The sequence below is a fragment of the Marmota monax genome, unplaced genomic scaffold, assembly GCF_021218885.2.
Source record: "Marmota monax isolate L192 unplaced genomic scaffold, Marmota_monax_Labrador192_F-V1.1 WCK01_AAM20220418_F8-fsc00170, whole genome shotgun sequence".
NCBI lineage: Eukaryota > Metazoa > Chordata > Mammalia > Rodentia > Sciuridae > Marmota > Marmota monax.
The window spans coordinates 2,587,513-2,601,939 of record NW_026692395.1 but is presented as its reverse complement, the minus strand read 5'-3'; the positions used below and the strand labels follow the sequence as shown (position 1 = coordinate 2,601,939).

At 36.3% G+C, this 14,427-nt stretch overlaps 1 protein-coding gene across 1 annotated transcript in view; it reads right to left on the bottom strand.

Moving 5' to 3' along the window:
- Nucleotides 1-14,427, bottom strand: part of Ccnb3 (cyclin B3) — a 41,728-nt gene that overhangs the window by 3,949 nt on the left and 23,352 nt on the right. The window contains exons 7-9 of the mRNA XM_046442587.1: nucleotides 14,131-14,223; nucleotides 3,202-3,339; nucleotides 679-834 (exon numbers count right to left, since the gene is read on the bottom strand). Of these exons, the coding sequence (XP_046298543.1) occupies nucleotides 679-834; nucleotides 3,202-3,339; nucleotides 14,131-14,223 (387 nt within the window). The remainder of the gene's footprint in view (nucleotides 1-678; nucleotides 835-3,201; nucleotides 3,340-14,130; nucleotides 14,224-14,427) is intronic.

Sequence of the window (14,427 nt, the reverse complement as noted above, 5' to 3'; positions counted from 1 at the left end):
ATCCTATCCCCAATCCAAATAGCTTTCTGCTTGAGCAATGTATCTCTCCTGCCATCATGGCTCACCCTAAAGTTGTACACTTACAAAAGCACAGGGCCAGCAGTCTGTGTCTGCAAAAGCAGACTTTTTACAGGGAAATTCTGAAATTGGCAGTGCAATTTGCTACCTTTAGGATTTTAAATGAAATTATCAATTGTAGGTTCTCCCTCCTCCCCTTTCTGTGGGAGTCATCCTCCAAAGAGTCAGTCTCACAACTACAACTATGCACCTGGTTCTACCCTAGAAGATGTCCCACTCTCCCAAATAGCCCCTTCCCTTTTTTTATTTGAAAAAAAACCCAATAATCTATAACACAGAGATAAAAGTGCAGAACACACACTTGTAGGATACAATGAATAATTATAAAATGGCCTCCTCTGTAACCAAAACTCAAGAAAGAAAACATTGCCCACATTCCCCCTTAATGTCTCAGGTGTCCCTTTCTGATCAAATCCCCTGATTCTGTCCTCATTTCAAATCTTATAGGTACATTGGGTTAATCTGCAACTTGCCCCCCACCCCAACTCCCTCATAAAGATTACCAAACTTTAAGCCAAGAAGTTGTCAGCCAGCCACTCTGCTTATAGAGTGGCTATAACCCAGAAGTGGAGGAACAAAGATGTTCCTCCTCCCTCTTACCCTAGCATATCTGCGCAGAAAATGATAGGCAATGGGAATGTTGATGTCAAAGTTGAGGGCTTGCAGGATACTGATTTCCATGGCAAGCAGTTCATCTCGCTTGTAAATATCATCACAGATGTACAGGAAGTCATCTACACAAGGAGGGCTGGGTTCCTGTGGGTGGAGAGGACAGTCAGTCACAACCAGACAGATATCCCTCTCCTCTCTGCTTATAGATGAAGGCAAAGGGGAAGAAGGGTGAAGGGTAGGAGGCAACCTATCCTTCATGTTAGTCTTTTTAAATTTTGTTTATTCGAATTTATTAGTTTTATGAAACCTTAGGGTTTGGGAGCAGAGAAGTAGCAACTTTCATTAAGGAGTTCAAAGAACTTTATAACTATGGATTGCTACAAAAATCACACAGCACAATGCTGGCTCCCTCACTCCCTTCCCAGTTCCTGTCTCCTGGCAGAGTTCTTACTACCTCCTTCTCTTCTTGCTCCCTTCCCTCTCCTCCCTTCTCTCTCACTTCCCCTCCTTCTCTGGTCATGCCCCTTTCCTGCTTACCCTCAGAGATACCCTACACCTTAGCTTCATTTGGGCCCTGGCCAACAAAGAGGAAGGGAGAGCAGAGGAGGAAAAGAGGAGGAACGGGAAAGGGAGGGGCACCTCTTAGCAAATCTTAGAGCCAAGAACACCCATCCTCTGGTGGCCAGGACAGAGAGTCCCTACTAAGTGCTATGGAGGAGGGATATCTTTTCCTCACAGAATTGAAAAGTACAAAAGGACTTTTGTGAGGAGACCTGTGGAGATGGGATGATGAGAGAAGAAAGAAAGCAGCAGTGTGAGAACATGAACAAGTCACTTCCACTCTCTGGGCCTTAGCTTCCTTTTCTCTAATACTATAGGATTGGTCCAATCTGTGATCTACAAACAGGGAAGGGGAGGGAGGGAGGGAGGGAAGAAGAGGAAAGAGAGACAAAGAGAGCGAGAGCTGTAGGAAGAAGGCTGGGGTAGGCAGTAACTGCCTGGTAAGAAAAAGAGTTAAGAGCCTTTCTGCCTCCTCCTGATCTTCCTATGATCAAGTGCAGGCTCCAGAGGATAGGGGATAATAGGGAGCACCCAGGACAGTAGTTCTTCTAATCCTTAGCCCCTTTGTCCAGCTTCATCCAGTACATTCTCCTCACCTCTATCTCCCCTTTCTGTGGCCTCCTTCCCTCCCTTACCCTGACAAGGCCTTAGATTTCCTATGCCTGGTTCTCACTCATCAGGACAGTAGATCACTGCTCTCAGTCCCTATGCCTTGTGATGGTGCTTCTGGCACTGAAAAAATCCACCCCAAAAGGTCCTATCTTCCTTCTGGTGGTAATACACTTTTGTAAATAGGCCTCTCTCCTCTCAGCTCTCTGGTTTTGTTTTTCTGTGGAGGAACTCAAATCAAACAGAATCTGGTGGCTCTCAGAGCAACTCTGAAGGTCTGTGCCAGGAAGTACCCCTTTTATTCCACTACCATCCCTTTTTCTTTTAGCCAAGGCCCAAACAGAAGCTAAGGTGTAAGGTATCTCTTGGGGTAAGCAGGAAAGGAGGGGGCATGACCAAAGTAGGAGGGGAAGAGATAGAGAAGGGAGGGGGCAGGTAGAAAGGGAAGTAGTGAGGATTCTGATAGGAAGTAGGAACTGGGGAGGGAGTAAGGGAGCCAGCATAAAAACAAATCCATATTTCTAAAGTTCTTTGAATTTCTTAATAAAAGTTACTTCCTCTCTGCTGCCAAACCTTAAAGTATTATATAATTAAGATGACTGCTAGCATAAATAAAGGAGAAATAACAGTTAAACAAGTTAAACAAGTTCAGTTGGCACCCAGGAAAGGAGAAAGCATCAGAGATGTAGCTAGGAGGATTACAGTCTCTCTCTCTCTCTCTCTCTCTCTCTCTCTCTCTCTCTCTCTCTCTCTCTCACACACACACACACACACACACACACACACACAAAGACCAGAAACTCACTTCAGTGCAACTTCAAAAATGACTACTTTACTTGGAGCATTTAGACTCACTACCTTCTATATCAAGCCATTTTCTCTTAAATAGCTCCAAGCATCCTGGTTTGGAAAAATTTTGTTCTATATGCAGATCAAGACTCTAGTAGATGGGGATAGAGTTGGAAGAACAGAAAAGACTGGAAAGCAGAGAATCATGGACCAGAAAGAAGTTTTAAAAAGAACCACCCATTTAATTAGGCACATGCATACATAACATCTTCAAAGAGGAAATGGAAGAACCTTGCTGATTCCAGGAAACCAATAGAGCACCATAGCCAATAAGCATCAGTTTTCCTGCTTTAGGAAGACAGATAAAAAATTGATGGGAAAAATTATTTGTATGCAAGTATGTAATTGGGAACACATGGATAGATACACGCACACAAGTGTATGCATAAGTTTGTGTACATATGTGTGTATGCATGCCTAACTACACATACGTGTTCATTCACTATTTTAGGTAGAAATCAGATTAGTTCTCTCTTAGGGACTCATGCTCACCTCAAATTTTGCTGCAATCAGAAAGGCAGTTGAACCAAGGAGTTGTAGCTTGTCTTTCTGGCATACTACCTTCATCAGGTAGTGATCCACCAGCTTTACTGCCAAGTACAAGGTCTCATGACAAATCTCAAAGGTCATCTGGAGGAATACACAAACAGGACAAGAATCAACACATCTTACAGATCCATAAAAATCTCCATACTGATCTAGATTCCTGGACTATCTGTAACATCATGGATAGTCCTGGCCAGTTGGGACTGTGCTAGGAATGCAGAAAACTACTTCAGTAAGGTACCTGCATAAATCTCCCATGCCTTTAAGGACCCCGGTATTATCTGCCCTCACATATTTGAATAGGTAAATAGTCTTTCAAGCCAGAGAGAGAGAGATAAGCTGTTTTGCCTTCTCTGGGGGCACCTTGAGTGGATATACACTCTCTCTCTCTCTTTGATCTCTGATACTGAGGTTCTTGCTTTCCGCATTTGTTACCAACTTGTAAACTACATGAAGAGATCACGTTTATTTAGTTGAAATACAGAGTCTATTAACTGATTTATTATTAGTTTCTTTTCTCAACTAGCTATGCTATTAGAATATATTGATTGGGAGCAAGTATCAATAGCACAATTTGGAAGAGAACTAAGAGATACGGGGAGCCAGAGTGAAATTAAATCATTAGCAGTATAACTCCCCTTCCTTTCTTTTTCTTAGTTATCATTATCTTTCCTTCACCAACTCCAAGAAATCTTCTCCTATAACCCCAGTCCCAGAATGTATGCTGGCCCATGCAGTACCTTTGTGGAAATTAGAAGAAAAAAAAGAGGTGGCTTCTTTGGGCAAATAAAGCCCTTCAGATAGAAATCAATTACATAATATCTTTACATGAATCAGCAAAGGTACACAGCAGCCCTATAGCCAGAATGCATGGCTTGGCAAGCAGTATGAATTCAATTTCACTGGCTGCTTTTGCCTTGGCTAAAGCCCTTGTATAAACACAATTTACACAACTGTACACAGAGGGCCCACCAACCATCAGTGATACTTCTTCTCCATAACTCCCAGGTTCCAAGGATTCAAGAACAACAAAAATCTTTCCTAGCATAACACCTAACTAATAGCCCCCTCCCAACATCTCCACAAGATAGCTATTCAGTTCCTGCCTTCCAAATCTTCAAATACAGACTAATCCCTCTTTGAATGGTTTTAACAGAAAATTCTCCCTTATCTTAAGTGAAATCACCCTCCCTGTAAGCTTCACTTCCTTGGGCCTTCTTTTGTACAGGCTAATCTTGTGGCCAGGAACCCAGATGACCAAAAAGCAGGCGAATGAGAAGCATTGGAGAAATGGATGTATATATTACATAAGCAAATGATTATCAGAAAATGGCTGAATACAACAATTCAGCAATACACATAGTAAGTTATGATCATGGAAATACCAAGAAGCAGTTCTAAACTGTTCCATGAATATGGCTTTGAATTTTCTCAGAAATCTGTATTGGTTTCCTATTACTGCTGTAATTAAATTGCCAACAACTCAATAACTTAAACAACACAAATTCATTATATTAGGGATCTGAATGTCAGAAGTCCAAAATAGGTCCTCTTGAACTAAAATTCAAGGTGTCAGCAGGTATGTGTTCCTTTCTGGAGGTTCTACTACAGAATCCATCGTCTTGCTTTTTCTAGCATCTAGAGGAAGCCCATATTCCTTGGTTTATGGCTCCTTCCTCATTCAAAATCAGCTAAGTCTCACATTAAATCACAATCCACTTCCCTCTCCCACATTTAAGGACTTTTGTGATTACAATGGACCCACTCACTCAGACAACCCAGGATAATTCCTCTTTCTTGAGTCTATTTTGTTTTTGTTGTTGTTGTCATTGTTGTTTGGGGGCACTCGACCACTGAGCCACATCCCCAGCCCTATTTTGTATTTTATTTAGACAGAAGGTCTCACTGAGTCGCTTAGGGCCTCACTTTTGCTGAGGCTGGTTTTGAACTTAGATCCTCTTGCCTCAGACTCCCAAGTTGTTGGGATTACAGGTGTGCGCCACAGCTACAGGCAATATTTCCCCTTTCTTAAATTCCGTTCATTAGTGATTTTAATTCAACTTTACTGTGTAAGGTAATGTATTCACAGGTTCTGGGGATTAGGACATGGATATTTTATTCTGTCTACCACACTGCCCAAAGAAATAAGATGGGAAGAAAAGGATGGGAAGAGTTTATGTAGATGAAAGATAATGACTATCACCATAAATATCAAGAAATCAAGGTTCAGGTAATTATAAAAAATAAAGATAAAAGAGGGTAGGAATGGAAAGCAGCAGTCATTTGAGGATAATGCTTTGTGAACAAACAACACAGCCATTATTTACATAAATTCCTTCTAGTCCCTTACATAGGCCCTTAGCTGCCCATATATACATGTGGGTATCAGATGGTAGCATCTAAGTGTGTGGGTAATATCTGAATGAATGGTCAAAATTTAGAGACAATAAGTATTTAACTTTGCTGGTTGTGGTGGTGCATTCCTGTAATCTCTGCAGCTCAGGAAGCTGAGGCAGAGGGATTGTGAGTTCAGTGCCAGCATCAGGAATTTAGCAAGGCCCTAAGCAACTTAAGCAAGACCCTGTCTCAAAATAAAACATGAGGATGTGGCTCAATGGTCAAGCACCCTTGGGTTCAATCCCCTGTATCAAAAAAGTTTAAATTAGCTGTGTCCATTATAGTAATACCTCTTCTTGAATGTTAGGCAATATCTTTCTAATGTTATTCTACCACTTGAAACTATGTGAAAGAAGTCTAATCCTTCTTGTGACAGCTCTTCAGCTATTGAAGACGGTTATCATAACTCCCATAAATCTTCCCCATTCAAGACCAAGCAACTTGACTTCCTTTATTCTTTACATTATATGGTTTTCTGTTCCCTCAGTGTCAGGTTCCAAATGAAAGTCTTTGTGCTGGTTAGAGAAGAAGGGGTGATATTCTAGGTAATTTCAAGCAGCTCCAACAAATGTGACAAGAAGCCCTTCAACACAGTACTAATATTCTCTCCCTCTCTTTACAACAGCCTCTGGCTAGAGTACTCTTCCAATTCTCAATAAATAACTATTATTCTTAGTGGAAATAGGTAAGAGAAAATGAAAAGGAAGCAATAGATAAATCAAAACTAATAATAAAAGATACACTATGTCATGAACTAGAAGACAAATTGGTCAAAATCCATCTCAAATTCCAAAACTCAAAGAACATCTTCTATAAAGAGGAATAAACAGAAAAACATCAACCAGACATATGAAAAGGAACAAGTAATTTTAAAAAGAGAAACACTTTTAGGAATCAGCAAGCATCTACCTAAAAAACCTTTTCATTCTCAAGAACAGAATGAAATTTTAAAAAGTATATTCTTAACAAGATCTGAAAGGACCCTGAACCTATGAAAATAGAAATTCTGGGATCAAGGAAGACTATAGTTTATGGTGCTGGTATTGTGACTCAGTGGTAGAGCATTCGCCTAGCACGTGTGAGGCATGGGGTTTGATCCTCAGCACCACATAAAACATAAATAAGTAAAATAAAGGTATTGTGTCCATTTACAACTAAATTTTTTTAAAAGACTGGTTTATGATATAACATGGTTACTTAGTTTTAAAAAAATTTGTAACAGTAAACAGGATGTTAGATAATGCCAAAAAAACAAATCAACATTCCAAAGACTACTTTAAGAAAATTCTCTTGAAACTGAGAGATGAAAGATAATAAATGAAAACTTCAGAGACATACAGAATAGATCCTGGAGATACATACAAACTATCTCCTATGCTCTCTTCAAAAGGAAGGGCAAAGATCAGAATTCTTCCAGGCAAAATACAGAGCAACAGGGCTAGGACTGTAGCTCAGTGTTAGAGTGCTTGCCTAGCACATGTGAGGCACTAGGTTTGATCCTTAGCACCACATAAAAATAAATAAATAAAAGAAAGGTATTGTGTATATCTACAAATAAAAATATTTAAAAAAAAAACAAAGTACAGGGTATCACTGTAGGACCAACGGAGGTTCAGTTAGCCTGGGGCAGTGGGCCCTGCGTGTGTTTACGTGAGCCATGTTCCTAGGGAATATGGTGGTAAACCACTTATAGACAACCTGCTTCTGGGTCAAGATTTCATAGGTGGCAAAGCAGCTCCCACTCTGCTAACTATTGAAACTCAGCCACAGGCACAAAGTTTGTAAAAAAAAAAAAATAGAAAAAGAAAAAATGAGAGAAAAAGTTGAAGGGTAAAATTATCAAAGAAAGTGTAGATACAAATTTCTTTCTTGGGCAAAGAAAGACTGGACCTTTAGGTTAAAAGAACTTACAATATAACAGAAAAAAATAAGAAAAAAGGCCCACATCTAGAAATGTCAAAATAATTATTCATAGGAAACATAATGTATTAAACATTGATGATTTGTATTTAAAAGTCTAGCTTATTTTAAAAAGCAGATAAAGAAATGAACTAAAATGTGCAAATTATCTCATCTTGCTCGAGGGGAAATTAATAAATTCTATCAAAGGGGTTGCTTAAATAAAGATCACAGCCATTTAAGAGAATTATAAAGCAGCTTAAGAGAATGTAGTGTAACTACACTTATATTGAAAGACTGCTAAGATTTATTATTAAAACAGCAAGTTGCAGATCAATGAATACAGCATGATCTATTCATATAACAAAAATATTGTGAAATACATACCGATTTAAAAAGCTATATCTCTATAAGGTCATACATGAGTATATATGTATGTATTAATATATTACTCATATAATTTAAGATTTTTAAAGAAAGGACAGTTAAAACTTTATGATAAGACACACAAAAAATGAACTGGATGGATACACTCTAAATGTTTATATTATTATCCCCAGAGAGTAAGAAAAGGAGTGTTGAAGCAAAATAAATTTGGCCTAAACTAGCCTCTGTATTTGAGGGATAATTTTGGCCTAAAGCATGCTTTTGTGAATTACAACTTAGCTTGATATGCAAGCAGGTGGTAACCTAAACAAGAGTATATCCCTGTAACTAAGCAACTGAGTCTTAGCCAATCACAGAGGCTGAACTTCCAGCCAATCTGAGATTGAAAACTGACAAAACATGACCACATAAAGCAAATGCAAGTGCAGTCAATCAGGCTGCTTGTGTATGTCACTTACTTGTCTCCAGCTATAGGTATAACCTGCTTATGTAGTGGTCTGAACACCTTTGGTCTAGAATGTTCTAGGAACATTTTCATGATCAAGTAAACTGTTAAATTGAACTTGTATGATGTTCCTTTACATAGGAGGAAAGGGTGGTTGATTTTATGCATATATACAAAAATATACACGAATACATATCCATATACATATTATAAACATATATTAATTGTGCACTTTTAAAAAATGTAAGAGGCAGGGAAGCTAAGGTGGTATGAAAGAGTTGAGTGAATGCCAGTAGAAATTAAGAAAACAACAATTGTGGGTAATTATCACAATGTTCTCAGACTTCAGTATATTAAGAAAAACATAAATTGGCATATAAATTATATACTTATTAGGCCTCTGTACCCTATGGAAAATACAGTTCTTCAGTGAGTTATTCATAAAAAAACTTGTTATATCTGAAGAAAATCTCATTAGCTTTTAAAAAGCAGAAATTATCATTTGGGTCACATTGTTTATGCACAATATAACAAATCTAGACACTGATAGTAAACCAAACAAAATAAAGAAAAGGAAAGTATTTGAAACAAAAAGGTAAGCAGTGGTTTAAAGAAAACAATGACAGGTTGGAGATATAGCTCAGTTGGTAGAGTGCTTGCCTCGCATACATAAGGCCCTGGGTTCAATCCCTAGCACCACAAAAAAAGAAAAGAAAACAATGACAACAGAAACTAAACCTGGGTCAAAAATTAAATAAAAACTATAATTTCAGATAATTGAGAAAAATCAAAACAGGTGCAAAATTATCTTTCAAAACTAATGGGGTAAGGGCTGGGGATACAGCTCAGTTGGTAAAGTGCTTGCCTCACATGCATAAGGATCCTGAGTTCAATCCCAGCACCACCAAAAAAAAAAAAAAAAAAAAAAACCTAATGGGGTAAGTTAGAACCATATGTAGAAGAAAATGTGTAGCAAAGTCAGAAATAACTAAAATAGACTAAGTATTTAATTTAAGAAGCTAGGGAAATGAAATACAATTTCATAAGAAAAAAATAATATTGATGATGAACTTAAAAACCAGAAAAAGTTATATATTTTTCCACGAAATTGTTTTCTGAAAATGACTAGAGGACTGGAAAAAAAATCTCTTCTAAGGAAAAGACACAACGTACTTGTACACAGCACCTGGGAGAAGGATAACATAGCACATTCATTATGAATGTAAAAAACAATCATTTCAAGGATTATGCAAGAATGCCATGAATAATCTATGATAACTGTGAAAATATCCTTGAAATAGATAGTTTAAGAAAAGAAAACCTACAAAAATGAGTCTAGGAGAGTAGGCCAATAATCATTGATGTTATCAGAAAAAATTCTCAAAGAATCACACACATAAATGGTACCATGAATTAGTGGGATCATAGGCAAGCTCTTCAAGGAAAATATAACTCTTGCATTAAATTAATATTATGGGAACTTTTCCCTAATTGTATTAACTTGCTAAAGCACTAAACACAGTTTAGAAGTGATAGTACCCTTCACCAAAAACTTACAAAAGAATCTTATTTATGAATAGAGATGCAGAAATTCCAAATAAGGTATAAGAGTAAATTAAATAAATTATTACTAAATTCAGCAAAGTGGATGAGCACACAATAAATATAAAAAAATATTAATTGCTTTCTTAATATACAAGCAATACATTTAAAAGAAAAAAGGATGATATTCATAACATTCTAAAAATGTTCAATACCCAGAAAAAACATTTTTAAGTCAGTAGGACCAATATTAAGACGATTTTTTAAATTAAAATGGTAAAAAAAAGATCTGATAACTAAACAGATATGGCATAATTGGCTTGGAAATTTCAGTATTGTAAATATGTGAATTTTCCCTGAATTAATCCCAGTGGACTATTTTTGAAAACTTGACAAAAGTATTCTACCTGAAAGAAATAATATATAAAGAACAACAAGGGATATTTTGTAAAAGAAAAGTAAAGAGGCAATAAAATGTATTACGGAGCCATAATAATAAAAACAATATATTACTGGTGTTAGAACAGGCAATCAAAGCAACAGAATGGAATTGGAAATACCATAAATAAACTCAAGCATATAGGCTAAAGATAGCATTTCAAAGCAGTGCACAATGAAACCAATAAATGGGGTTAGGATAAATGGATAATCACTGGGTATATGTATTTAGAGGCTGACATAAAACCAAAATAAATTCCAGACTAAGGGTTTAAAGTGAAGATGAAATTATAAATGTTCTAGAAAAAATTCAGAGAAATATTTATGTAATTTTGAACTGAAAAAGACCTTTCTAAACCAAAAAGGAAAAGAACTGATATAGAATTGATTACTTAAAATGCCAATACAGGGCTGAGGCAGTAGCTCAGTGGCAGAGCACTTGCCTAGCATGTGTGAGGCACTGGGTTTGATCCTTAGCACCATATAAAAATAAAACAAATAAAATAAAGGCATTCTGTCCATCTACTACTACAATTTTTTTAAAATGCCAATACATCTGTGCATCAAACTAAAATACACAGGAAGGTATAAAACTCACAGGTAAGAGTAAATATACAAAAAATTTCAGAATATATATATATATATATATATAATATGTAAACCATTCATATCTTTAATATTAAGAAACAATTAAAAATAATAGCTACCTTAATATATGTTAAGAGATAGGCAACATAGAAAAATATAAAATGGAAAATCAAATTTTCAAAATATGGGGAGGAATGAAACACAACTGTAGAGTTTTCTTATTAACATATTTTCTGCTTTTGTTTCTGTTCTTTATGATCATGTTAAACAAATATTATTTCACAATAGCTTGTTATGATCAAAAGATGGGTTTTTAAGCCTCGTGGTAAGCATAAAGCAAAAATCTATAATAGACAAACTAAAAATAATAAGCAAGGAATCAAAACATAGTACTAGAGTAATTCACTTAAGCACCAAGGAAGACTGTTAAGAGGAGGAGAAAAAAGGAACTACACAAAATTAGAAAATAAGTTACATAATGGCTGAAATTAAGACCTGATCTATCAACAATCACATCAAATTTAAATGGATTGAATTCTCCAATGAAAAGACACAGTGACTGAAAAGAGTTAAAAAAAAAAAGCAAGACCCACCTATATGTTGCTTACAAGAAACTCACTTCACCCCTAAGGAAACACATAGAATGAAAGTAAAAAGTAAGGAATAAAATATTCCATGCAAAATGGAATAAAAAAGAGAGTATAAGTGCCCATTCTTCCTTCAAATAAAATAGACTTTAAATGAAAAACAGTAAAAAGAGACTAGAGGCTATTATATAATGACTGATAAAAAAATTCTAAATATATATGCACCCAAATATTGGAACAATATACAAGATAATATTAGTAGACTTAAAGTGAAAGAGAGACTTCAATACAAAAATGGTTGAGGAGTCGGGCACAGTGGTGCATGCCTGTAACCCCAGCTGCTCTGGAGACTGATACAGGAGGATTGTGAGTTCAAAGCCAGCCTCAGCAACTGAGAGGCACTAAGCAACTCATTGAGTCCCTGTCTCTAAATAAAATACAAAATAGGGCTGGGGATGTGGCTCAGTGGCAGTGGTTAAGCACCCCTGGGTTCAACCCCCAGTATGAAAACAAAAAAGAAGAAAAAAATGAAGGAAAGAAGAAAGATCTCAAACTTATCATTATACCTAGGGGCTGTGGCTCTGGCTCAGTAGTACCACACTTGCCTGGTGTATGTGAGGCACTGGGTTCGATTCTCAGCACCGCATATAAATAAATAAAATAAAGGTCTATCAACAACTAAAAAAATATATTAAAAAACTTATCATTGCACCTCAAGGAACTTGAAAAACAAGAGCAAACCAAACCCATAATTAAAACAAATAAATGAATTCAGCAAAGTTGTACAATACAAAATCAACATATAAAATATGAGACATTGGAATAGGCAAGTATTTTTTTGGTCGAGATCCCCAAAGCACAGAAAATGGAAGCATTAAAAAACAGGCAAATGGGATTACATCAAATTAAAAAGCTTCTATACATCAAAGGAAACAATGAACAGTGAAGAGATAACCAACAGAATGAACAAAATATTTGCAAACGATAAATCTGACAAGAGGTTAATATTCAAAATATATAAGGAGCTTCAAAACTCAATAAGAAAAAAACATTAAAAATGGACAATAGATCTAAATAGACATTTCTCAAAGACAAACAAATGACCAAAAGGTGCATGACAAAATGTTCAACATCAGTAATTATAAGGGAAATGCAAATCAAAACCACAATGAGACATCACTTCACTCTAGTAAGAATGGTTGTTATAAAAAAATTAAAGATAACAAGTGTTGGTGATGAAGGGAAGAAAAAGAATCCTTGCACACCACTGGAAGGAATGTAAATTAGTACAGCTACTATGGAAAACTGTATGGGGATTCCTCCAAAAACTAAAAATAGAAAATAAAATAAAATCCCATTCCAAAAGAAATGAAATCAGCATTTCAAAGAGCAGTCTGCATTCCCATGTTTATTACAGCACTATTAACAATAGCCAAGAAATGGAAAGTTAAGTGTCCATCAAGAGATAAATGAATAAAGAAAGTGCAGTACGTATACACCATGGAATATAATTCGCCCACAGAAAGAATGAAACCTGCCAGGTACAGTGGTGCACACCTATAATCCCAGCAGCACAGGAGGCTGAGGCAGGAGGATCACAAGTCCAAACCCAGCCTCAGCAACGTAGGGAGGCCCTAAGCAACTCAGCAAGACCGTTTCTCAAAATAAAAAAATGCAATAACAATAGAAAAGGCCTCTTTAAATTTCAGAGTCCAATGGCAATTCACTAGAAATTTCTAACTTGGTAATGATCAGAAACTTTGGGGTTCTATTTCATCTACTTAAGATCTACTCAATTTCTACTCTTAAACTAATTTACTAGTAATGTCCATAAGAGGAGAGACATTTTCATGCTTTGTTGATGTCAAAATATACTGTATCTACCACATTTCCCTTGTTTGCCACACCAAAGCGAGCCTAAATCACTTTTCTGGCACTTAATCAAGCTTAGAAAACTCTACTACTTTTTCTTCTCAATTATATAGTAAAACTGTGCTCAGAATATACTGACTATGCCTTATATTTCCTTGCAAATTTTATAGCAATTCATTCCATACATTTGACAAATATTTATTGACTCCCTACTATGTGCCAGGTAGTATTCTGGGCTTTCCTTCCTTAGTATAAAATAATAAAGTATCCATAGTGGAATTTCCTCAATCCCTCAACAGACATCTGCCTATCATGTCTGTTGCCATATTGTCCTCCCTATCACCCATTCCACTCAAACTTGGAAGACTTTTTCAATGACCCCAAATTCAAATCACTAGATACACTTTTATAAGACTTTGAGAATGATAGAACCAACATATCATCACTGTCTCTTTTAGAAAGTCTCTCCTTATAATAGGTTCTCACAGTATTTTATTTATAACATACTTAGAGTACTTAGTATATTCTACTTTGTATTATACTTATGTGTCTGCATATTTTATCTTGCCCCCCTAAATCATAAGCTCCTTTAGAGCAGGAATTATAGTTTCTTCAGCTCTGGGGATCCAGTAAAATTTTACCATGTTTTGGCTGGTACTGTGGAATGAATAACCAAAGAAAGAGACAGAAGCTCCTTAAGGCAGCAGTTTTCAGGCTTACCTGTACCTCCACCAACCAGTCGACAAGAATGGCCCTCATATCACTGTTGATGTCAGTCTGTTTGTCCATGTATTTAATAAGTATGAAGTTTTCCTAGTATCAATGAGAAAGAAATGTTATAAACTCTCATTTTAGTTCCAAATTATAATTCAATTAACTTCTCTCTCACCAGTTCTAACTCATTATTTTCGACTGGTATCAGATAGGGGCAGCTCAAAATAATTTTTTTCTAGATAAGTTCCAGTTATGCTTGGAAAATGGACACTTATTAAAGTGTTAGAAAAAGTACTGAGTAAT